Below are 26,431 nucleotides of genomic sequence, written 5' to 3'. Positions count from 1 at the left end.
ATCAGTGTTATCTTGACAATATGGACATGATAGCCTTCCATGCGTTGTCCATCCAGACAACATACCATATGCTGGAAAATCACTTATTGTCCACATTAGTACTGCCCGCATTTGAAAGTTTTCTTTACACGAAACATCGTATGTTTCAGCACCTTGAGCCCATAGTTGTTGCAACTCATATATTAGTGGCTGAAGAAACACATCAAGTGATCTCTTAGGATGCTCTGGTCCGAGAACGAGAATCGAGAGAAACAAAAACTCTCGTCGCAAGCACAAGTTTGGGGGTAGGTTGTATGGTGTAAGAATGACGGGCCATAGAGAATACTGTCTTCCACTCTTGCCAAACGGACTGAAACCATCAGTACATAATCCAAAGTAGACATTTCTTCTCTCATACGCAAAGTCGGGATACTTTGATTGGAAATGCTTCCACGCTTTTGCATCTGAAGGATGTCTGATCTCACCATCTGTTGAGTGCTCCGCATGCCATCTCATTGGTTGCGCTGTGCGTTCAGACAGATACAACCTCTGCAACCTTTCCGTCAAAGGTAAATACCACATCCTTTTATATGGCACTGGAACTCTTCCACTCGTATCTTTATAACGAGGCTTTCCACGAAATTTGCATGTAACCCGCTGTTCATCCGCCCTCCAATAAATCATGAAGTTGTTGCTGCATACATCTATTACCTGATACGATAAACCAAGACCAACTACGAGTTTCTGAACCTCGTAGTTTGAACCAGGAGCTACATTATCCTCGGGTAGAATACCTTTTACAAAATCAGCAATCGCATCCACACAGTCTTCAGCCAAATTATAATCTGTTTTAATGCCCATCAATCTTGTAGCAGATGATAAAGCTGAATGACCATCTCTGCAACCTTCGTACAATGGTTGCTTTCCAGCATCCAACATATCATAAAATCTCCTAGCTTCTGTATTGGGTAAATCTTCCCCTCTAAAATGATCATTTACCATCTGCTCAGTACCTACACCATAATCTACATCCGTTCTAATTGGTTCTTCTAATCTAACTGCTGGCTGAGGTTCGCTAGTACTACCATGTTCATAATCAGTTTCTCCATGATGATACCAAATTTTGTAACTTCGTGTAAACCCACTCAAATATAGATGAGTCCAAACATCCCACTCTTTAATAACCTTTTTATTTTTACAATTAGAGCAAGGACATCTTAACATACCTATTTTTTCTTCCGGTTGTCGGTGAACTAACCCCATGAATTCGGTTATACCTCGTTGGTATTCTTCCGTAAGCAATCTCGTGTTCGGATCCAAATGAGGTCGATCGATCCAAGAACGAAAATAATTTGAAGAAGACATATTTTTTATGAATCAAATTCGTGTGTAAATAGAGTAAGAGGGAGGATGAAGATATGGAGTGAATGAAGAGGAAGAGGAGTGCTTGTATTTATAGTTTAAATCCTGCCGACAGACCGAGGAAATTCCGACGTAATTCCGACGGAAAAGGCTAGTTCGTCGGAATTTCCTCGGAATTTTGTAAAATCCCCCAACGGCTCTCCAACGGCTATAATATTTCCTCGGAATTCATCGGTTTCTTCTGAGGAACCCATTTTTCCTCGGAATTTCCTCGGAATATTCCGACGGATTGATATTTCCTCGGAATTCCGTCGGTATATTCCGAGGAAATTCCGAGGAAATCCAATTTTGTGTTTCCTCGGAATTTCCTCGGAAATTCCTCGGGATATTCCGAGGATTTCATTTTCCGTCGGAATGTCAGAATACCGCTGTTTTCTTGTAGTGTAATAACCTGAAAATTCTAGTTGTCCAAACAAAGCAAGTAAAAATTATACATGATTTTAATGTGGTATATAACTTCTGTAAACCTAAATTTTTGTAAAAACAAACTGAAACATGATAAAGATTTTAGCTTAACATGATTAGGTAACATTAATGGCTAAAGAGGGGGGGGGGACAACTATAAAATTCAATAAGCATTACATAAACATCATTAATCTTTTTTTTTTTTGCACAAACATAAGCACTTATAAACGAAAACAACAACATTTTAATACCAAATGCAAAAACAAAAACTCAGAAAACAAAAACAACAGAAAACCACAATTTTAATTGTTTCGGGCGTCCAAATGGCCACCCAATTATTGCAAGCACAAATACAAAACAAGTTTGCCTCGGAAACAACTTTAAGCAAACATCACACAACAGTTATGAATAAACGGTGGGAGCTCAGCACCAGTGCACCAATATTTTAATTCTTCCCAGTGCTGCTCTTCCACGTCTGGAGAAGGACGGCATGAGTAGACTATTGCTTTCCTATGCCAAGAGTGAGAAGTTCCAACAACCAGAAGTCTATCTCCCATAGATTTAAACGCAGTCCCAACCAAAGGTAGTGTTTGCGCTCACAGGGACAACACCAAGTTTCTTCCAAATATTTGTGTTTATATCATATACGCGAAGCTCGTTCAAAGATGTCTCCAACATGTATAGATTGTCATCAACCACAGCTATAAGAGGCGGAGATTGGGAAGGAATAATGAATGTCATGTCCTTTAACATGTCAGGTATCAACTCCCAAGAATTTGTGGTCTCATCATAACTTTCTCCACAAGTGAGGTGTTTATCATTCTCATCTCGGCCACCGAGGACATAAAATTTTCCACGCAAGAAACATCCTGAGCTGAACTTCCTTGCTTTATGCATTCCATTAATCATAGTCTAACTTTTTGTATCAGCATTATACTTTTCTACGGTTCGAACAACTATAGGGTTCCCATTGTCATCCTTTTGAATGCCTCCTGCAAAAAATGCGGTTTTTCCATGGCTAGCAGAACCGTACATGACCCTCGGTGTGATCATTGAAGGACCTTTGAACCACTTATGATTCTCTAGCTCGTAGCGAAACACCACAATTCCCTCTATTTCTCTTCCAATGACAATTAATTGAGTACCCACACTAATTGTTTCCTTATCGCTGTGGAAAAAGCAATAGTCAGAAGAAGGAACTTTAGGAAGTTTCTGAAAGGTTTTAAAATCCTTATCAAACATTTCCCAATTTGATTCAGCCCCTGAATGCAAAATCACATAGGGTTTCACAAGGCCTTTTTCTTGTCTCACCCTGAAAATTTCACCACTTTTTAACAACTTCAATAATTTCTTGTTAAGAAACCGCAGTTTCCAGTATTCGAAGCATGGAAGACGAGCAAAGATCTCGACCTCAAGCTCGTACAAAAGCTTATGATGAACATAACATCCATCATGAGATTTTAAACCTGCAAGATTCTGAAATGTTTTTGTAATTTCTCCTTTTTCTTCGTCATCAGAATCATAACAAGGTTTCACATTCAGGTCAGGTATGTTGGGTTTAATGCCAACAATTGAAATCTTCCTTCGTTTAGATTGGCTCAAGCTAGCTCCAATCTTAGGAGTCTGATCATCACTTAGCATTAGCATATCTGGATTTATTTTAGCCATCTCTTTTGACATCATTTCCTGTAAATTCCAAAATAATACTTTGAGTAACATCAATCAGTTTCAAGATTCTGAATTCCAAAATAGTTTTTTTTATGTAAACTGGAAAATCAAAGAGACTCAAAATTGCATTAACTAAATTGAACTCAATCTTCTTTAAAAAAATAATTAGTTAATGCTTATGTAAACTTCTGATATATTCAGAAATTGATACTTCAAGAGAGTAAAAAAATTATATCATTACTTTAAACAATAGTGTGAGCCGGTATCAGCAAACAAAACAATAAATGTAATCTGAAAATTTTTAACACGATGAAAATGGAAAATCACTCTTCTAAAAGCATATAATTACTGGCTTTTTATGATTACAATTTTTACTATTTGAAGAACTTAGAAAATATGAAAATGGGAATATGTATTATTTAACTTAAGTTGATCGATATAATTTGAAAATAAAGCATATTATGACAATGATAGATATATTTTATGATGGTGAAACAGTATAAAAATCTGAGTATGTATTAATGTAATTAGAGATTAGGATTATTATATAATTGGCATGTGTACCTTAAAAGCTTATATAAAATGCTTTATTGAACTCACACTTGAGTCCCAATTATATATAGTTAATTGAAAAGATACATATGAAATCTTGACTCAGTTACTCAGATATATATAGTATATCTGTTTTGAATTCTCTACCATAATTATTATCTTTTGTTTAATTTTATTACCATAGTAATGCAATATGGACATATGGTTATTCAACCTTCTACCATAAATCAAAATAATAAATTCTATAGAAATCTTGACTAAACGTTTGTTAGTTTGTTTTTGTTTTTTCCCATACATCATAAAACTACTAATTAGTGACTCTTTGCAGGTTTGACTAAGTTTTTGTTAATTGTTTGAGAATATTTATTACTATGACAGAAAAAAATTTTGATTTTTTTTTGCCTTTCGATGAACTTACTTATTTTAATCCATTGCAATTTTAAAAGTATGTATGCATTAATTAAGAACTTAATAAATAACAAATTTAATACTTGTAAAATAAAAAGGTTACATTTCAAATTAAAAGATTACTTTCCAGTTATAATGAAAGTCGATTTGTCTATTTTTTCTTTGATCAAAGTCTATTTGTATATATAACACAAAAATTTATAAAAAAAAAGTCAAGTATTAATTAAACGCCCTATGATTAACCTGATTCTAACCAAACTGTATTTAGTTGCTGTTAGATTATAAAAAAAAAGTATTTTTGTCATAATGCAATAGATATTTACTGTTTCTCTGGTACCCTTTTAAGTAGCTCACAATGTTCACTTTTACGATGAGAAATCTGATGCCCCTATAGCTTCAGATAGTTCTTTAAATCGGCTTCAAAGAAACAACATATAGTGAAGTCAAATCATTGATTATGGATTTTCGAATTGGGATTATCTAGTAACTAGTTACGGGGATCAAGCCGCTAGTATCAAACTGATTAATAATAATATAAAAATAACTACGTCTTTCTTATTATTATTTATAGATGATAAACAAGCACATTTTTATAACTGCTGCTTTCTTATTTCTAATTATTTATAACTCCTGTATTTTCAACTCCTCTGGGTAAATAATACAATTTAGGTTCACATAAAATGTAATAAAAATGTTTTATCAAAATTACCAAAGTTAAATTAGTATATTCTATGTTTTAGTAAATCGATTATCTAACCATGTAAAATAAAATAGGCAATTTTATTTTAAAAAATACAACCATTGTTTATGGTTAAAAACCTAACTCTACAAGAAAACAGCAAGGATCCTGAGGGAAAAAATCGTCGGAATTTCGTCGGAATATCGTTATTCCGACGACATACCGACGAAACAAGTCGTCGGAAATAATTCCTCGGAATTTCTTCTTTCCTCGGAAATCCCTCGGAATTTTCCGACGGAATTCCGAGGAAACAAACTTCCGAGGAAATTCCGAGGATCACTAGTTTGTCGGAAGTGTCCTCGGAATATACCAAGGGAGAACTTCGTCGGGATATTTCCTCGGACGTTCATCGATCGATGCGTTTTTGGACATATATACATCGATCGATAGGAATATACCGACGGACATATTCCTCGGAATATTCCGAGGAACATGTCCCTCGGTATATTCCGAGGAACCGGTTCCTCGGAATATTCCGAGGGAAATTTCCCTCGGTATATACCGAGGGAACAGTTCCTCGGTATATTCCGAGGAACCGGTCCCTCGGTATATTCCGAACGTTTTTTTGTAAACAGATCGATCGATGGATTTATGTCCAAAAACGCATCGATCGATCGAGTAAAAAATATAATTAATTTCCTCAGAATGTAAAAAATATGAATTTTTTTTTAAAAATAAAATTTCTGAAATTTAAATTCGAAAATATGAAATTAAAATTAAAATTGAAATCATATTAATTAATATTCAAAGTTTCACTGAATCACGGCTATGTTAATCTTCAAATTTTCAATACCTTCAAGAGTCACAGATCTCGTGCATAAATCGCGGAAGAAACCACTTATCCCTGCAATTGCTTCATGAACATTTCGTGGTAATAGTTCCTTGAAGGCGAACGGAAGGAGGCGCTGCATCATTACATGGCAATCGTGGCTTTTCAAGCCAGTAAACTTTCCTTCCTTTCTGTCGATACAGTTACGCAAATTTGATGTGTAACCGTCTGGAAATTCCACATCGTTTGAAATCCAATCAAAGAACGCATCTTTTCCCGCTGCATCAAGTCGGTATATGGGAAAAGGAGCCCTACCATTCTCATCAACATGAAGTTCTGAACGAGCACATATATCGACTAAATCCAGTCTTGACTTCAAATTATCCTTTGTTTTACCTTGAACATTAAGGATCGTGTTCATGAGATTGTCAAAAAAGTTCTTCTCAATATGCATGACATCTAAATTATGCCTTAGCAGATGATCCTCCCAGTATGGCAGATCCCAGAAATACTTTTTTTGTGCCAGTTATGTAGTTCTCCAACAGCATCTACCGGAAAACGCTCATGTCCACCGACGTCTGGCGTCCTTTCTGCACCAAAATCTCTTAGTTGTATCTTCAAATCTTTCCCACAAATTTCCGGAGGTGGACTGTCAAACACCCTCTTCTTCTTCGTAAACAAATTCCTACTCCTACGATATGGATGATCAGGTGGTAGGAATCTCCTGTGACAGTCAAACCAACACGTTTTCCTTCCGTGTTTTAGTTGGAAAGCATCAGTGTTATCTTGACAATATGGACATGATAGCCTTCCATGCGTTGTCCATCCAGACAACATACCATATGCTGGAAAATCACTTATTGTCCACATTAGTACTGCCCGCATTTGAAAGTTTTCTTTACACGAAACATCGTATGTTTCAGCACCTTGAGCCCATAGTTGTTGCAACTCATATATTAGTGGCTGAAGAAACACATCAAGTGATCTCTTAGGATGCTCTGGTCCGAGAACGAGAATCGAGAGAAACAAAAACTCTCGTCGCAAGCACAAGTTTGGGGGTAGGTTGTATGGTGTAAGAATGACGGGCCATAGAGAATACTGTCTTCCACTCTTGCCAAACGGACTGAAACCATCAGTACATAATCCAAAGTAGACATTTCTTCTCTCATACGCAAAGTCGGGATACTTTGATTGGAAATGCTTCCACGCTTTTGCATCTGAAGGATGTCTGATCTCACCATCTGTTGAGTGCTCCGCATGCCATCTCATTGGTTGCGCTGTGCGTTCAGACAGATACAACCTCTGCAACCTTTCCGTCAAAGGTAAATACCACATCCTTTTATATGGCACTGGAACTCTTCCACTCGTATCTTTATAACGAGGCTTTCCACGAAATTTGCATGTAACCCGCTGTTCATCCGCCCTCCAATAAATCATGAAGTTGTTGCTGCATACATCTATTACCTGATACGATAAACCAAGACCAACTACGAGTTTCTGAACCTCGTAGTATGAACCAGGAGCTACATTATCCTCGGGTAGAATACCTTTTACAAAATCAGCAATCGCATCCACACAGTCTTCAGCCAAATTATAATCTGTTTTAATGCCCATCAATCTTGTAGCAGATGATAAAGCTGAATGACCATCTCTGCAACCTTCGTACAATGGTTGCTTTCCAGCATCCAACATATCATAAAATCTCCTAGCTTCTGCATTGGGTAAATCTTCCCCTCTAAAATGATCATTTACCATCTGCTCAGTACCTACACCATAATCTACATCCGTTCTAATTGGTTCTTCTAATCTAACCGCTGGCTGAGGTTCGCTAGTACTACCATGTTCATAATCAGTTTCTCCATGATGATACCAAATTTTGTAACTTCGTGTAAACCCACTCAAATATAGATGAGTCCAAACATCCCACTCTTTAATAACCTTTTTATTTTTACAATTAGAGCAAGGACATCTTAACATACCTGTTTTTTCTTCCGGTTGTCGGTGAACTAACCCCATGAATTCGGTTATACCTCGTTGGTATTCTTCCGTAAGCAATCTCGTGTTCGGATCCAAATGAGGTCGATCGATCCAAGAACGAAAATAATTTGAAGAAGACATATTTTTTATGAATCAAATTCGTGTGTAAATAGAGTAAGAGGGAGGATGAAGATATGGAGTGAATGAAGAGGAAGAGGAGTGCTTGTATTTATAGTTTAAATCCTGCCGACAGACCGAGGAAATTCCGACGGAATTCCGACGGAAAAGGCTAGTTCGTCGGAATTTCCTCGGAATTTTGTAAAATCCCCCAACGGCTCTCCAACGGCTATAATATTTCCTCGGAATTCATCGGTTTCTTCTGAGGAACCCATTTTTCCTCGGAATTTCCTCGGAATTTCCGACGGATTGATATTTCCTCGGAATTCCGTCGGTATATTCCGAGGAAATTCCGAGGAAATCCAATTTTGTGTTTCCTCGGAATTTCCTCGGAAATTCCTCGGGATATTCCGAGGATTTCATTTTCCGTCGGAATGTCAGAATACCGCTGTTTTCTTGTAGTGTAATAACCTGAAAATTCTAGTTGTCCAAACAAAGCAAGTAAAATTATACATGATTTTAATGTGGTATATAACTTCTGTAAACCTAAATTTTTGTAAAAACAAACTGAAACATGATAAAGATTTTAGCTTAACATGATTAGGTAACATTAATGGCTAAAGAGGGGGGGGGACAACTATAAAATTCAATAAGCATTACATAAACATCATTAATCTTTTTTTTTTTTTGCACAAACATAAGCACTTATAAACGAAAACAACAACATTTTAATACCAAATGCAAAAACAAAAACTCAGAAAACAAAAACAACAGAAAACCACAATTTTAATTGTTTCGGGCGTCCAAATGGCCACCCAATTATTGCAAGCACAAATACAAAACAAGTTTGCCTCGGAAACAACTTTAAGCAAACATCACACAACAGTTATGAATAAACGGTGGGAGCTCAGCACCAGTGCACCAATATTTTAATTCTTCCCAGTGCTGCTCTTCCACGTCTGGAGAAGGACGGCATGAGTAGACTATTGCTTTCCTATGCCAAGAGTGAGAAGTTCCAACAACCAGAAGTCTATCTCCCATAGATTTAAACGCAGTCCCAACCAAAAGTAGTGTTTGCGCTCACAGGGACAACACCAAGTTTCTTCCAAATATTTGTGTGTATATCATATACGCGAAGCTCGTTCAAAGATGTCTCCAACATGTATAGATTGTCATCAACCACAGCTATAAGAGGCGGAGATTGGGAAGGAATAATGAATGTCATGTCCTTTAACATGTCAGGTATCAGCTCCCAAGAATTTGTGGTCTCATCATAACTTTCTCCACAAGTGAGGTGTTTATCATTCTCATCTCGGCCACCGAGGACATAAAACTTTCCACGCAAGAAACATCCTGAGCTGAACTTCCTTGCTTTATGCATTCCATTAATCATAGTCCAACTTTTTGTATCAGCATTATACTTTTCTACGGTTCGAACAACTATAGGGTTCTCATTGTCATCCTTTTGAATGCCTCCTGCAAAAAATGCGGTTTTTCCATGGCTAGCAGAACCGTACATGACCCTCGGTGTGATCATTGAAGGACCTTTGAACCACTTATGATTCTCTAGCTCGTAGCGAAACACCACAATTCCCTCTATTTCTCTTCCAATGACAATTAATTGAGTACCCACACTAATTGTTTCCTTATCGCTGTGGAAAAAGCAATAGTCAGAAGAAGGAACTTTAGGAAGTTTCTGAAAGGTTTTAAAATCCTTATCAAACATTTCCCAATTTGATTCAGCCCCTGAATGCAAAATCACGTAGGGTTTCACAAGGCCTTTTTCTTGTCTCACCCTGAAAATTTCACCACTTTTTAACAACTTCAATAATTTCTTGTTAAGAAACCGCAGTTTCCAGTATTCGAAGCATGGAAGACGAGCAAAGATCTCGACCTCAAGCTCGTACAAAAGCTTATGATGAACATAACATCCATCATGAGATTTTAAACCTGCAAGATTCTGAAATGTTTTTGTAATTTCTCCTTTTTCTTCGTCATCAGAATCATAACAAGGTTTCACATTCAGGTCAGGTATGTTGGGTTTAATGCCAACAATTGAAATCTTCCTTCGTTTAGATTGGCTCAAGCTAGCTCCAATCTTAGGAGTCTGATCATCACTTAGCATTAGCATATCTGGATTTATTTTAGCCATCTCTTTTGACATCATTTCCTGTAAATTCCAAAATAATACTTTGAGTAACATCAATCAGTTTCAAGATTCTGAATTCCAAATAGTTTTTTTTATGTAAACTGGAAAATCAAAGAGACTCAAAATTGCATTAACTAAATTGAACTCAATCTTCTTTAAAAAAATAATTAGTTAATGCTTATGTAAACTTCTGATATATTCAGAAATTGATACTTCAAGAGAGTAAAAAAAATTATATCATTACTTTAAACAATAGTGTGAGCCGGTATCAGCAAACAAAACAATAAATGTAATCTGAAAATTTTTAACACGATGAAAATGGAAAATCACTCTTCTAAAAGCATATAATTACTGGCTTTTTATGATTACAATTTTTACTATTTGAAGAACTTAGAAAATATGAAAATGGGAATATGTATTATTTAACTTAAGTTGATCGATATAATTTGAAAATAAAGCATATTATGACAATGATAGATATATTTTATGATGGTGAAACAGTATAAAAATCTGAGTATGTATTAATGTAATTAGAGATTAGGATTATTATATAATTGGCATGTGTACCTTAAAAGCTTATATAAAATGCTTTATTGAACTCACACTTGAGTCCCAATTATATATAGTTAATTGAAAAGATACATATGAAATCTTGACTCAGTTACTCAGATATATATAGTATATCTGTTTTGAATTCTCTACCATAATTATTATCTTTTGTTTAATTTTATTACCATAGTAATGCAATATGGACATATGGTTATTCAACCTTCTACCATAAATCAAAATAATAAATTCTATAGAAATCTTGACTAAACGTTTGTTAGTTTGTTTTTGTTTTTTCCCATACATCATAAAACTACTAATTAGTGACTCTTTGCAGGTTTGACTAAGTTTTTGTTAATTGTTTGAGAATATTTATTACTATGACAGAAAAAAATTTTGATTTTTTTTGCCTTTCGATGAACTTACTTATTTTAATCCATTGCAATTTTAAAAGTATGTATGCATTAATTAAGAACTTAATAAATAACAAATTTAATACTTGTAAAATAAAAAGGTTACATTTCAAATTAAAAGATTACTTTCCAGTTATAATGAAAGTCGATTTGTCTATTTTTTCTTTGATCAAAGTCTATTTGTATATATAACACATAAAATTTATAAAAAAAAGTCAAGTATTAATTAAACGCCCTATGATTAACCTGATTCTAACCAAACTGTATTTAGTTGCTGTTAGATTATAAAAAAAAAGTATTTTTGTCATAATGCAATAGATATTTACTGTTTCTCTGGTACCCTTTTAAGTAGCTCACAATGTTCACTTTTACGATGAGAAATCTGATGCCCCTATAGCTTCAGATAGTTCTTTAAATCGGCTTCAAAGAAACAACATATAGTGAAGTCAAATCATTGATTATGGATTTTCGAATTGGGATTATCTAGTAACTAGTTACGGGGATCAAGCCGCTAGTATCAAACTGATTAATAATAATATAAAAATAACTACGTCTTTCTTATTATTATTTATAGATGATAAACAAGCACATTTTTATAACTGCTGCTTTCTTATTTCTAATTATTTATAACTCCTGTATTTTCAACTCCTCTGGGTAAATAATACAATTTAGGTTCACATAAAATGTAATAAAAATGTTTTATCAAAATTACCAAAGTTAAATTAGTATATTCTATGTTTTAGTAAATCGATTATCTAACCATGTAAAATAAAATAGGCAATTTTATTTTAAAAAATACAACCATTGTTTATGGTTAAAAACCTAACTCTACAAGAAAACAGCAAGGATTCTGAGGGAAAAAATCGTCGGAATTTCGTCGGAATATCGTTATTCCAACGACATACCGACGAAACAAGTCGTCGAAATAATTCCTCGGAATTTCTTCTTTCCTCGGAAATCCCTCGGAATTTTCCGACGGAATTCCGAGGAAACAAACTTCCGAGGAAATTCCGAGGATCACTAGTTTGTCGGAAGTGTCCTCGGAATATACCGAGGGAGAACTTCGTCGGGATATTTCCTCGGACATTCATCGATCGATGCGTTTTTGGACATATATACATCGATCGATAGGAATATACCGACGGACATATTCCTCGGAATATTCCGAGGAACATGTCCCTCGGTATATTCCGAGGAACCGGTTCCTCGGAATATTCCGAGGGAAATTTCCCTCGGTATATACCGAGGGAACAGTTCCTCGGTATATTCCGAGGAACCGGTCCCTCGGTATATTCCGAACGTTTTTTTGTAAACAGATCGATCGATGGATTTATGTCCAAAAACGCATCGATCGATCGAGTAAAAAATATAATTAATTTCCTCGGAATGTAAAAAATATGAATTTTTTTTTAAAAATAAAATTTCTGAAATTTAAATTCGAAAATATGAAATTAAAATTAAAATTGAAATCATATTAATTAATATTCAAAGTTTCACTGAATCACGGCTATGTTAGTCTTCAAATTTTCAATACCTTCAAGAGTCACTGATCTCGTGCATAAATCGCGGAAGAAACCACTTATCCCTGCAATTGCTTCATGAACATTTCGTGGTAATAGTTCCTTGAAGGCGAACGGAAGGAGACGCTGCATCATTACATGGCAATCGTGGCTTTTCAAGCCAGTAAACTTTCATTCCTTTCTGTCGATACAGTTACGCAAATTTGATGTGTAACCGTCTGGAAATTCCACATCGTTTGAAATCCAATCAAAGAACGCATCTTTTCCCGCTGCATCAAGTCGGTATATGGGAAAAGGAGCCCTACCATTCTCATCAACATGAAGTTCTGAACGAGCACATATATCGACTAAATCCAGTCTTGACTTCAAATTATCCTTTGTTTTACCTTGAACATTAAGGATCGTGTTCATGAGATTGTCAAAAAAGTTCTTCTCAATATGCATGACATCTAAATTATGCCTTAGCAGATGATCCTCCCAGTATGGCAGATCCCAGAAATACTTTTTTTGTGCCAGTTATGTAGTTCTCCAACAGCATCTACCGGAAAACGCTCATGTCCACCGACGTCTGGCGTCCTTTCTGCACCAAAATCTCTTAGTTGTATCTTCAAATCTTTCCCACAAATTTCCGGAGGTGGACTGTCAAACACCCTCTTCTTCTTCGTAAACAAATTCCTACTCCTACGATATGGATGATCAGGTGGTAGGAATCTCCTGTGACAGTCAAACCAACACGTTTTCCTTCCGTGTTTTAGTTGGAAAGCATCAGTGTTATCTTGATAATATGGACATGATAGCCTTCCATGCGTTGTCCATCCAGACAACATACCATATGCTGGAAAATCACTTATTGTCCACATTAGTACTGCCCGCATTTGAAAGTTTTCTTTACACGAAACATCGTATGTTTCAGCACCTTGAGCCCATAGTTGTTGCAACTCATATATTAGTGGCTGAAGAAACACATCAAGTGATCTCTTAGGATGCTCTGGTCCGGGAACGAGAATCGAGAGAAACAAAAACTCTCGTCGCAAGCACAAGTTTGGGGGTAGGTTGTATGGTGTAAGAATGACGGGCCATAGAGAATACTGTCTTCCACTCTTGCCAAACGGACTGAAACCATCAGTACATAATCCAAAGTAGACATTTCTTCTCTCATACGCAAAGTCGGGATACTTTGATTGGAAATGCTTCCACGCTTTTGCATCTGAAGGATGTCTGATCTCACCATCTGTTGAGTGCTCCGCATGCCATCTCATTGGTTGCGCTGTGCGTTCAGACAGATACAACCTCTGCAACCTTTCCGTCAAAGGTAAATACCACATCCTTTTATATGGCACCGGAACTCTTCCACTCGTATCTTTATAACGAGGCTTTCCACGAAATTTGCATGTAACCCGCTGTTCATCCGCCCTCCAATAAATCATGAAGTTGTTGCTGCATACATCTATTACCTGATACGATAAACCAAGACCAACTACGAGTTTCTGAACCTCGTAGTATGAACCAGGAGCTACATTATCCTCGGGTAGAATACCTTTTACAAAATCAGCAATCGCATCCACACAGTCTTCAGCCAAATTATAATATGTTTTAATGCCCATCAATCTTGTAGCAGATGATAAAGCTGAATGACCATCTCTGCAACCTTCGTACAATGGTTGCTTTCCAGCATCCAACATATCATAAAATTTCCTAGCTTCTGCATTGGGTAAATCTTCCCCTCTAAAATGATCATTTACCATCTGCTCAGTACCTACACCATAATCTACATCCATTCTAATTGGTTCTTCTAATCTAACCGCTGGCTGAGGTTCGCTAGTACTACCATGTTCATAATCAGTTTCTCCATGATGATACCAAATTTTGTAACTTCGTGTAAACCCACTCAAATATAGATGAGTCCAAACATCCCACTCTTTAATAACCTTTCTATTTTTACAATTAGAGCAAGGACATCTTAACATACCTGTTTTTTCTTCCGGTTGTCGGTGAACTAACCCCATGAATTCGGTTATACCTCGTTGGTATTCTTCCGTAAGCAATCTCGTGTTCGGATCCAAATGAGGTCGATCGATCCAAGAACGAAAATAATTTGAAGAAGACATATTTTTTATGAATCAAATTCGTGTGTAAATAGAGTAAGAGGGAGGATGAAGATATGGAGTGAATGAAGAGGAAGAGGAGTGCTTGTATTTATAGTTTAAATCCTGCCGACAGACCGAGAAAATTCCGACGGAATTCCGACGGAAAAGGCTAGTTCGTCGGAATTTCCTCGGAATTTTGTAAAATCCCCCAACGGCTCTCCAACGGCTATAATATTTCCTCGGAATTCATCGGTTTCTTCTGAGGAACCCATTTTTCCTCGGAATTTCCTCGGAATATTCCGACGGATTGATATTTACTCGGAATTTCGTCGGTATATTCCGAGGAAATTCCGAGGAAATCCAATTTTGTGTTTCCTCAGAATTTCCTCGGAAATTTCCTCGGAAATTCCTCGGGATATTCCGAGGATTTCATTTTCCGTCGGAATGTCAGAATACCGCTGTTTTCTTGTAGTGTAATAACCTGAAAATTCTAGTTGTCCAAACAAAGCAAGTAAAAATTATACATGATTTTAATGTGGTATATAACTTCTGTAAACCTAAATTTTTGTAAAAACAAACTGAAACATGATAAAGATTTTAGCTTAACATGATTAGGTAACATTAATGGCTAAAGAGGGGGGGGGGGGGGGGGGGAACAACTATAAAATTCAATAAGCATTACATAAACATCATTAATCTTTTTTTTTTTTTTGCACAAACATAAGCACTTATAAACGAAAACAACAACATTTTAATACCAAATGCAAAAACAAAAACTCAGAAAACAAAAACAACAGAAAACCACAATTTTAATTGTTTCGGGCGTCCAAATGGCCACCCAATTATTGCAAGCACAAATACAAAACAAGTTTGCCTCGGAAACAACTTTAAGCAAACATCACACAACAGTTATGAATAAACGGTGGGAGCTCAGCACCAGTGCACCAATATTTTAATTCTTCCCAGTGCTGCTCTTCCACGTCTGGAGAAGGACGGCATGAGTAGACTATTGCTTTCCTATGCCAAGAGTGAGAAGTTCCAACAACCAGAAGTCTATCTCCCATAGATTTAAACGCAGTCCCAACCAAAGGTAGTGTTTGCGCTCACAGGGACAACACCAAGTTTCTTCCAAATATTTGTGTTTATATCATATACGCGAAGCTCGTTCAAAGATGTCTCCAACATGTATAGATTGTCATCAACCACAGCTATAAGAGGCGGAGATTGGGAAGGAATAATGAATGTCATGTCCTTTAACATGTCAGGTATCAACTCCCAAGAATTTGTGGTCTCATCATAACTTTCTCCACAAGTGAGGTGTTTATCATTCTCATCTCGGCAACCAAGGACATAAAATTTTCCACGCAAGAAACATCCTGAGCTGAACTTCCTTGCTTTATGCATTCCATTAATCATAGTCCAAATTTTTGTATCAGCATTATACTTTTCTACGGTTCGAACAACTATAGGGTTCCCATTGTCATCCTTTTGAATGCCTCCTGCAAAAAATGCGGTTTTTCCATGGCTAGCAGAACCGTACATAACCCTCGGTGTGATCATTGAAGGACCTTTGAACCACTTATGATTCTCTAGCTCGTAGCGAAACACCACAATTCCCTCTATTTCTCTTCCAATGACAATTAAATGAGTACCCACACTAATTGTTTCCTTATCGCTGTGGAAAAAGCAATAGTCAGAAGAAGGAACTTTAGGAAGTTTCTGAAAGGTTTTAAAATCCTTATCAAACATTTCCCAATTTGATTCAGCCCCTGAGTGCAAAATCACGTAGGGTTTCACAAGGCCTTTTTCTTGTCTCACCCTGAAAATTTCACCACTTTTTAACAACTGCAAAAATTTCTTGTTAAGAAACTGCAGTTTCCAGTATTCAAAGCATGGAAGACGAGCAAAGATCTCGACCTCAAGCCCGTACAAAAGCTTATGATGAACATAGCATCCATCATGAAATTTTAAACCTGCAAGATTCTGAAATGTTTTTGTCATTTCTCCTTTTTCTTCCTCATCAGAATCATAACAAGGTTTCACATTCAGGTCAGGTATGTTGGGTTTAATGCAAACAATTGAAATCTTCCTTCGTTTAGATTGGCTCAAGCTAGCTCCAATCTTAGGAGTCTGATCATCACTTGGCATTAGCATATCTGGATTTATTTTAACCATCTCTTTTGACATCATTTCCTGTAAATTCCAAAATAATACTTTGAGTAACATCACTCAGTTGCAAGAATCTGAATTCCAGAATAGTTTTTTTTTTATGTAAACTGGAAAATCAAAGAGACTCAAAATTTCATTAACTAAATTGAACTCAATCTTCTTTAAAAAAATAATTAGTTAATGCTTATGTAAACTTCTGATATATTCAGAAATTGATACTTCAAGAGAGTAAAAAAATTATATCATTACTTTAAACAATAGCGAGAGCCAGTATAAGTAAACAAAACAATAAATGTAATCTGAAAATTTTTAACACGATGGAAATGGAAAATCACTCTTCTAAAAACATATAATTACTGGCTTTTTTATGATTACAATTTTTACTATTTGAAGAACTTAGAAAATATGAAAATGGGAATATGTATTATTTAACTTCAGTTGATCGATATAATTTGAAATAAAGCATATTATGACAAAGATAGATATATTTTATGATGGTGATACAGTATAAAAATCTGAGTATGTATTAATATAATTAGAGATTAGGATTATTATAAAATTGGCATGTGTACCTTAAAAGCTTATATAAAATGCTTTATTGAACTCACACTTGAGTCCCAATTATATATAGTTAATTGAAAAGATACATATGAAATCTTGACTCAGTTACTCAGATATATATATAGTATATCTGTTTTGAATTCTCTACCATAATTATTATCTTTTGTTTAATTTTATTACCATAGTAATGCAATATGGTTATTCAACCTTCTACCATAAATCAAAGTAATAAATTCTATAGAAATCTTGACTAAACGTTTGTTAGTTTGTTTTTGTTTTTTTTCCCATACATCATAAAACTACTAATTAGTGACTCTTTGCAGGTTTGACTAAGTTTTTGTTAATTGTTTGAGAATATTTATTACTATGACAGAAAAAAAATTGATTTTTTTTTGCCTTTCGATGAACTTACTTATTTTAATCCATTGTAATTTTAAAAAGTATGTATGCATTAATTAAGAACTTAATAAATAACAAATTTAATACTTGTAAAATAAAAAGGTTACATTTCAAATTAAAAGATTACTTTCCAGTTATAATGAAAGTCGATTTGTCTATTTTTTCTTTGATCAAAGTCTATTTGTATATAAACACATAAAATTTATAAAAGAAAGTCAAGTATTAATTAAACACCCTATGGTTGAGGCAGCATCGATTTTACTTGGCACGACATTCCGTTCATTGAGGTATACAACCTCATTCATCATCAACTCATCCGCATCATGTGTAGTGTCCTCTTCGCTTTCTTGTGTCTCTTGTAACTTGAGTAATCGGTCAGGAAAACTTTGAGCAAAGTGTCCTAACTTATCACATCTGAAACATGTAACCCTCAAAGCATCTCTTTCTTGGTGATAGTTCCATTCTGCTGATAACCATAACGTCCTCTGCCTCTTCCCCGATACCCAAACTTCTTCCCTTCCACTTTCGTATCTCTCTTGATACGGCTGCGAGTCTGCGTTGGTATACATAAGCTTATTGTTTTGACTTTGATCCTCGTGTTTCTCATCTTCCTCATCAAAAATTCTTTCTTCGTAAGCTTTCAACCTTCCCACTATGTCTTCAAAGCTTGTCTTGTTAAGATCGAGGACTTTTTCCAATGCAGCTATAATATGTATATATTTTCTTCTAGGTAAGCTGTTGAGAAATTTTTTAACAGCTTTGGTTCATCATTACTTTCTCCTAAGGTAGCCGATTTAGTTGATAACTCGGAGAGTCTACCAACGAAATTATCAATCGAGTCAGTCTCCTTCATCTTAAGTCGGTTGAAATCTGCCATTAGGGTTTGTAAACGTGCTTCTTTCACGCGATCAGCTCCCATGTGTCTCATCTTTATTTCTTGCCAAATTTAATTTCGCGGTGTCGATGTTTCCAACTTGCAGTATTAGTGATTCCAGTATGGATTGGAAAAGTAGGGCTCTCGCTAAGTCACTCTTCTCTCTGTCTTCTTCTCCTGGATCAACGGACTCCCAAACCTTATGAACTTTCAACGCTGCCTTCATACGTATTGTCCATACTGTATAGTTTGTATCCTTAAGTAATGGACATTGTACAAATACATTGATAACTTAGATATAGAAAAGGGGACCTATAGAAAAGTATGTATTATTGATCGTTTGAGCTTATACAACCGTGTGAACAAAGGGTGTAAGCATACAAGTAAATTAAGTAATCTTAAGAATAATCTAGGTTGAACTGCAAAACTTACTAGCTTTCCCAAGCTTGTCAATAAGTGAGTTTGCAACCTTGCTCCAATCCCATTAACTGAATGATGTCATTCGGTTGTGTACCTATATTTTTCTCTCATATTTATGTTTAATCAGATTTGTAATGGTTTTTGCAAAATTTATTTTTTTCCGAATTTTCTTCTCTTTGAAGGAGCACATGCATGTCTTGCCCCACATTGATTGATAGTGTTGATTCATCTAAGCATTCTGTATGCACACTCCAATCGAATAAGTTATCCTTACATCAAATATATCACCATTTTGTCGTGGATTTGAGAACAATGTATTTGAAATTATTCTTCATCATCGCTCCCTTCAAATCATTAATATATATTTTAATTGAATAGTAAATCTTTTGTCCGCACTTTGACGATAATCTTGACATATTTAAGTGAATAGCAAATCACTTTTGCGCAATTATATGTATACTATCTGATTTTTGAGCCATATGCAACATTAATATGAATGTTTTGAATAAAATGAGAGAAGCATTAAGAATATACTAGATTTTGACCCGTCCTTTCAAAGGGCGGGATTTATTTCCTTTTTAAATTCTATAAATCTTAAAATTTTAATTTCTATTATGTCATAGCTAATCTTCTCAATGGCTACACAGAGCCGTGCCTAAAAGTCATTCTTCTCATGCCTTATTTTGGGGTCTCAAATTTTTTAAAAATTATAGTCTAGTGGTTTAGACTTTTTGTTGTAAAAAACACTTCGATGAGAGTTCAACTAATTCACTTTCTGAACTTAACCATTTTATCTATATGATATAATTATAGCATATTTATATTATAAATTTATTTTTAACAGTTTTAGATTTGTGTATTTGGTGAAAATTGTTTTTAATATAGTTATAAATAAGTTTATTTTTGAAACTTGCCTTAAGCCCTAAAATCATTCTCATGGCACTGCGGCTAGGTCTCATGTCTTCCGTAGGAGTGACGGTGAATATTGCTCCGATCTTCTTGAAGAAGTCCGAGATGTGATTCCAAAATATGCTCATCTTCACTGTTCTTTTCTTAAAATACTTCGGTTCGCGGTTTGGAACCTCAACTCCACTCCAATGAAACATAGAAATTAATTAAGGGTTTTCATCGTTGATCAAGAAACAAAAAAAATGAAAGTTGGAAGATAGTTAAGGGTTAGTTTACAAAAAAAAAAAGATAGTTAAGGGTCATTTACCTGCAGAAAATGAGAACGAATCTTGATTGTAGCACTTCCGTTCTCTCTTCCTGGTTTAATTGATTCGTCTGCCGGAGATTCTATGTCAGCACCCCATTAAAAGAACCGTGTAGCATTGAGGGAAAATATAATATCATTAAGCCACAACCAGACATCCTCTGGGCACTATCCTGGTTTATGGTTCTCACTTAGACGTGCTGACTTAATCATACACACACACCCACGCATAGTTTTCTTAAGACTTTCCTATGTCACACATAGCCTGTTTAATCAATCGATAACTTGTATTAAGTTGAAACCTTTGAAACTTTAAAACCTTTTTTTTCTCTCAATTGGTCTTTATTATGATCACAAGGAATTATAATATTTTTTGTATGGACTGACTGCACTAAGTAAATACTTAGTCTTTCATATTTACTTACAGCTGTTGTATATTACATTCATAAACCTTAGGAACAAAGCTTGTTCTATGAGAATTTCTTTCTCATATTTCTATGGTACGTTGATACCTTTATCATCCAGTGATCCATTTGCTGCTTACTACACCATTATTTCTTTAGTAAATATCCAGACAAAATCAAACTTGATTTTCTGTAGTAGCATCCACCATATAGGAGCATATCTCTTTATAATTGTTCCTTGGTCCTTGTGAGTATCCTTGTGTAATCAAGCTATACTTGAACGTTATTTAGAAGGAACATGGACACACTATACCATGTGGTCATGTCCTTTAATCTCACGGAATTTCTTATCTCACAAGATCCATTCACTGGTTTCTTTCTTAGATGGCTTTTTCTGTATGTACATGGTTACTACGCCCATCTGTCTTATAATTACTTTGAATTCTTTGAACACCCCACGTCCCTATATAGGTTTTATGAGTACTCTACGTGGGTTCATGATCCTCAGGTTATATCCTTCAAATCCCAAGTACTACAATCTTTTATGAGCTCTTATGTATGTAAATACATCTTTGGTGTTAACACTTTTATCTTTAGTTTCATACTGTTCCAGACATGATCTAATTAGATTTTGAGATCTTATTATCCAAGACCTTTATACCTTGCAGTTTGGCGTCCCAAACTACATGGTCTGGTACCTTATATGTGTGGTTGCGCAACCTTATTTCTCTGTCTGAACTGGTTTCTCTTATGAACTCGGATTTGTACGATTCTGAGCACCTTTCATTACTTTCCGAGGTTCCTTATTATTTGGAACTTATTTGTCTATCTCTAATAGACATTGTAGCAACTTGATTGTGTCTCTTAGACATCTAATTCGTGGTGCTTAAGCTGGTATGACATTGTCATTTTTTCTTTTAGGGTCAGTGTGTCTGGCATATATTTCTGCTAGATTTTATATCTTTTGATCATATTCTTTTAGAACGTCTAGATCATAATCTTTGGTCTGAGGATCTTGCCAAGACAACTATGGTTGATACCATTATATTTCTCTTTTACTCTTTACTCTTTATCAGCCTGATAACTTTCTCCTTTCAAAGTTGGATAATCTGATTACTATCTTTTGTAATCTGTGTTTTTGGCCACTTGATTAAATCATCCATGTTTGGCACAAGATACATTATAGTTTCGTGGAGGAAGTCTTATTTATCTAATATATATTCCCAATCCTCATCTGAGGTTCCATCTTAAATGGCACACATATATGTGGTGGAATATTCGTATTTTCTTAAGATGGTTTGTGTATGTTTGGTTTATGACTCTTAATCATTCAGAGGTGGGAATGTCTCTGCTTACATGTATGGCCTGATGTAAATCAATATTTATATACATAATGTCCTTAAGCTTTAGTCTGGACGTGGGTGATGTACCATTAGTGAGGGCTTTAAAGCTTTCCAGCCGTGTATATTATGGTTGTAAACCATGGAATCCGAATTTATGATATGATCATGGATTGTGGGTTTTAGTCCTCTCTCCCCCTCAAGAACATACTCATAATTTCGTAGTGCTTAGGACAGTGGAGCCTTAATTATTTTAGTAATTTTCCCTTTTGTGTACTTATAACACATTGTGAGATTTTATAGGATCACTTTTGTGCCTTAATTAATTTTTTCATCATGTTTTGGATCAAGATGGCTAATCTGGTCATGCCATAAGTGTTTATTTCGTGGTGAACCATACTGGTTACCATGGCTTTATGCCTCTTTCATACTGATCCTTAGCATAGAATAAATCAGTAGAAAATATGGGTATAAGCATTCATAATGCTTTTAGGCGATTTTTAAAAATCTGAAAGGAATCGTATTTTCTTTGCTCACTGGTTCAATGTAGAATGTTATAAATCTTTATAACTCAATGGGTTTGAATAATGTCGTATCTTTTGCCATTGTCAGTACCAATTAATTGATTTCAAGTGATTGTAGGAAGGTAAAGTTGAACCTATACAATCAAGATAAAGTTAAATATATGCGAGAAATCAATCTATCAGTGAACTGACGCATTAGTCTACACCCAACAATTGATTTTATGTGATTGCAGGAAGGTAAAGTTAAACCTATACAATCAAGGTAAAGTTAAACCATGCATGAAATCAACTATCAGTGGACTGATTATCCTTTTATTAAGGTTTTATTTGTTATTTAATCAAGAATCATCAAGCAAGACCAAGCAAGATAATATATAAAAACAAAATCGTTTTTATTATTTCAATAACATAAATGAATAACAAATAAATCAAATCAGATATGAAAACATAAAATCAGAATGTCGGAAAATTATTCAATGTATAATCCGACCTCATGGTCCATGAGTGTCTACTCGGAATCCTCCTCAGATCTCTTCTTATCAAATGTGGCTTTATTAGCTTCAGGGATTTTCATCTCACTGTCTAGTACTTCATAATATATCTCCATGATGTCATTAAACCGTCTGATGTTATCCATCATTTTCTGCTTCTTTTGCTCAATGTCTAATAAATATGAGAACATGTCATAATAGGTGGTGAAACCTTTGGCCTGATGTGATAACAACACTTCCTCTGAATGGAATGTGTCACGAGTTTTGTTTAACAAATCCTCGTTTGTTACCAATTCACCACATAGTCTAAGACTACAGGTGATTCTCATAAGATCAGAGTGATAATTGTCCACGGATTCATAATCCTGGAACCTTAGAGCTTCCCATTTTTTCTTGGATTCGTGCAACAATGGCTCACAGAATCTAGAATTCAAAAATGACCAGAGATTATGAGGATCATTAACATATCCAAACTCGTCTCTTAGGTCCTCACAGAGATGGTGTCGCATAATCATTATGGCTCTGTGTCTTTCACACGCAAGGGTGTCATTGCCATACTTGATGCACTTCCCAAGTCCTCTAGACTTCAAGACGGCTGAAGTGTTTATAGCCCAATCAAGATAATTATCTCCAGAGAGATCAAGGGCATTGTAATCTGAGGGTATGTAACTCGACATCTGAAATCATTATTCAAAACAGGTCTTAATCAAGTAATCTTTTTGAAATTTTTCATGCTTCATATCAATGCCACACACGGACCAAAAGAAAAAAAATTTCTAAATGATGCATTTTCTTAAACCATACGGTTTAAGGTGTGGATCAATGTATTTTTCAGATTTAAGGTCCTCTTATTTCAAACACAAGGTTTCAAGGCCTTTAGGAATTCTATCTTAGATGATCAGGAAAATGTTCCATATTTTCTTCATCCCATTGGATCGGATCATTTAGTATAATGATTATTTTTTTTTTCAGTTCAGATCAAATTGCTTGAAAACTATGAATGATCTATATCCCTAACAGTCGAGATTTCATGTTCAGTATGCAATATTATTATGCAAACAATATGCAATCAAGCAAACCAATTCAATCATGAAATCAGGTTAGGATTTTCGAAAAATATACCATATATTTATTATTATTTTTTTCGAAAAATAATCAAATCAGAAATTATTGTGACTTAAAAAAATAAATCAGGAAGATTTGATTTATTCAAGCAATTTATTATATACTTTTCGATTTAAAAATAAATATATTTTCTCAGATATATCTCTGATATTTCGATTTTAAATATTAAAAAAATATTTTTTTCAATCCTAATCAAGTTCTAGTCGTTATCAATCATCAGAAAAACAAATTTCTCAGACAAGAACAGGAGGTAAAACCTCGGATTAATTTATGAAACCATGATCAGATTTTCAAAAACAATTATGTAACATGCAGTCATTAACAGTTCTAGTTGATTCAGATCAGATAAGAACATTAAACAGGACAATAATGATAAGTTTAAGCAAGTAACAGTCGGTTTCTTTCAACACATAGCAGTCAGATTTTTTTTTAAAAAAATGTTTAACTTTCAATCCTAAACAGTTCTAATGTGAAACTATCATTAGGAAAAGTTTTAAACAATTTTAAAATCAGTTTCAGATTAAGAACAGGTTCAAAACAAGTTCAGGTTCGAGATTTTAAAGAGTTTATGGTTTCTGATTTTATTTTATTTGCAGAGACATGTTGCTAAATATAGCTACATGGCTGCGGATGGGGGTATTTAATACTTTATGGGTTTTAGATGAGTTTTCGATGATACCTGAAAACTTTTGATGGGTTGATCGGTCTATCAGTTAGAGATCTTCCTGGTTAGCTGATGGATTACTTGGAATTATTGTTTTTGTTGCTGCTTGTTGGAATAGGAGACTGGTATATGGTTGAGAGAGATTTTGGTTTATGGAACAAATTTTCCGCCTGTTTTGTAGCTGAGCGTGGGGGCGCGTCCGAACTCCGATTGATGCGGGGTTAGCGGCGTTGGCTTCGTCTCGTCAAGAGCTTTAATTTGGCATTTGACTCGTCGTCTGGATCCACCGGAGTTGAGGGATAGAGCTGTTTGAAGTTTGTCGGGAATTAGGGTTTTTACTGCTCGGATTTATTTCTGGTTTTTAGGGTTAGGGTTTATGAGAGCAACGTCGTGCTGATAACGTGTTGTAAATGAAGTGTTGGGGAAATACTTCTGTTATCATTACTGTCGACCAGAAGGTCCATATATATACAACGTATTAGACCGTCATAAGGTCATGTTTATCCTAACAAGATAAGGATAAGGATAAACACTATATTATAGATATACATGGAATATATACTAGATAAACACATAGTCTCGGGTTGTCTTTATCATGTCCCGGATTGGGCCTGCAGAACGGGCTGGTCCATGGTCGATCATCATTGGTTTATAACATATTTGTATTTAACTAATCAAATACTAAAAATGCTATCCTCTATATATTAATCTTGGAGCATTACAACATATTTTCGTAGTCATGTGTCATTACGAGGATGATTCTTAGAATTCTTAGACAAATAAGTTGGTTTATATAAACATATATTATGTTTTTTATTAAACTAACTATCAAATTAATTATTAGTGTACAAAAAAATATTTTTTAGCTACGGAATTACCTAATATGATTAACATATATATGAAAATTAATGATTATGAATAATACATATTTGATAACAATTTTTGTATCCTCTCTCTTTTTTTGTTTAATTTTAAATTATTAACATAAATTAAAAAATTACATTAGGCATATAATAAAAAAAATTAGATTTTTTATTATACCTTATATTTTAAAATTTTTAAAAAGACTATAAGTTACTAAAAATAGTAAAATTCCCGCATTGAAAATTTTGTGATCAATAGTTTTATTTTTTTTGTTCAAGCAAGATACAAATGATCATATATAGTAGAGGTGGTCGTTCGGATATCGTTCAGGCATTTCAGTATAAAGGTATAGAAACCGTTTGGGTACTTCTACACTTCGGTCGGGTTCGGGTATTTTATGTTCGGTTCGGATATTTTAGGTCAGGTTCAGATATTTAAATTTTGAAGAAAAATAAATAAATTATTCATTGTTTAAGTTTTTTTGTATTTAAAATATACTTTTAGCTTAACTGATTTTCTAATTTTTAAAAGATTAAACTATTAATAGTTTGGAGATAAAACTTCAAAACTAGAAAGACACTAATTTAGTTGTTGTTTTAAAATTTTAGATGCAACTTTTGTTAATATAAGAA

At 34.8% G+C, this 26,431-nt stretch overlaps 1 protein-coding gene and 3 pseudogenes across 1 annotated transcript; all 4 read right to left on the bottom strand.

Moving 5' to 3' along the window:
* Window positions 1-2,001: 2,001 nt before the first annotated feature.
* Window positions 2,002-5,259, bottom strand: LOC125586267 (annotated as a pseudogene).
* Window positions 5,260-8,676: 3,417 nt separating this feature from the next.
* LOC125586266 lies at window positions 8,677-11,089 on the bottom strand (annotated as a pseudogene).
* A 4,375-nt stretch (window positions 11,090-15,464) lies between these two features.
* LOC106380398 lies at window positions 15,465-17,970 on the bottom strand (annotated as a pseudogene).
* Window positions 17,971-23,163: 5,193 nt separating this feature from the next.
* On the bottom strand, window positions 23,164-23,823 carry LOC125586112. Its single transcript, XM_048755925.1, has one exon. It carries the CDS (start codon window positions 23,821-23,823, stop codon window positions 23,164-23,166), a length of 660 nt encoding a protein of 219 aa, XP_048611882.1.
* Window positions 23,824-26,431: the final 2,608 nt, after the last annotated feature.

The sequence above is a fragment of the Brassica napus genome, chromosome C4, assembly GCF_020379485.1.
Source record: "Brassica napus cultivar Da-Ae chromosome C4, Da-Ae, whole genome shotgun sequence".
Lineage (NCBI taxonomy): Eukaryota > Viridiplantae > Streptophyta > Magnoliopsida > Brassicales > Brassicaceae > Brassica > Brassica napus.
This window is presented reverse-complemented; position numbering and strand designations above follow the sequence as displayed.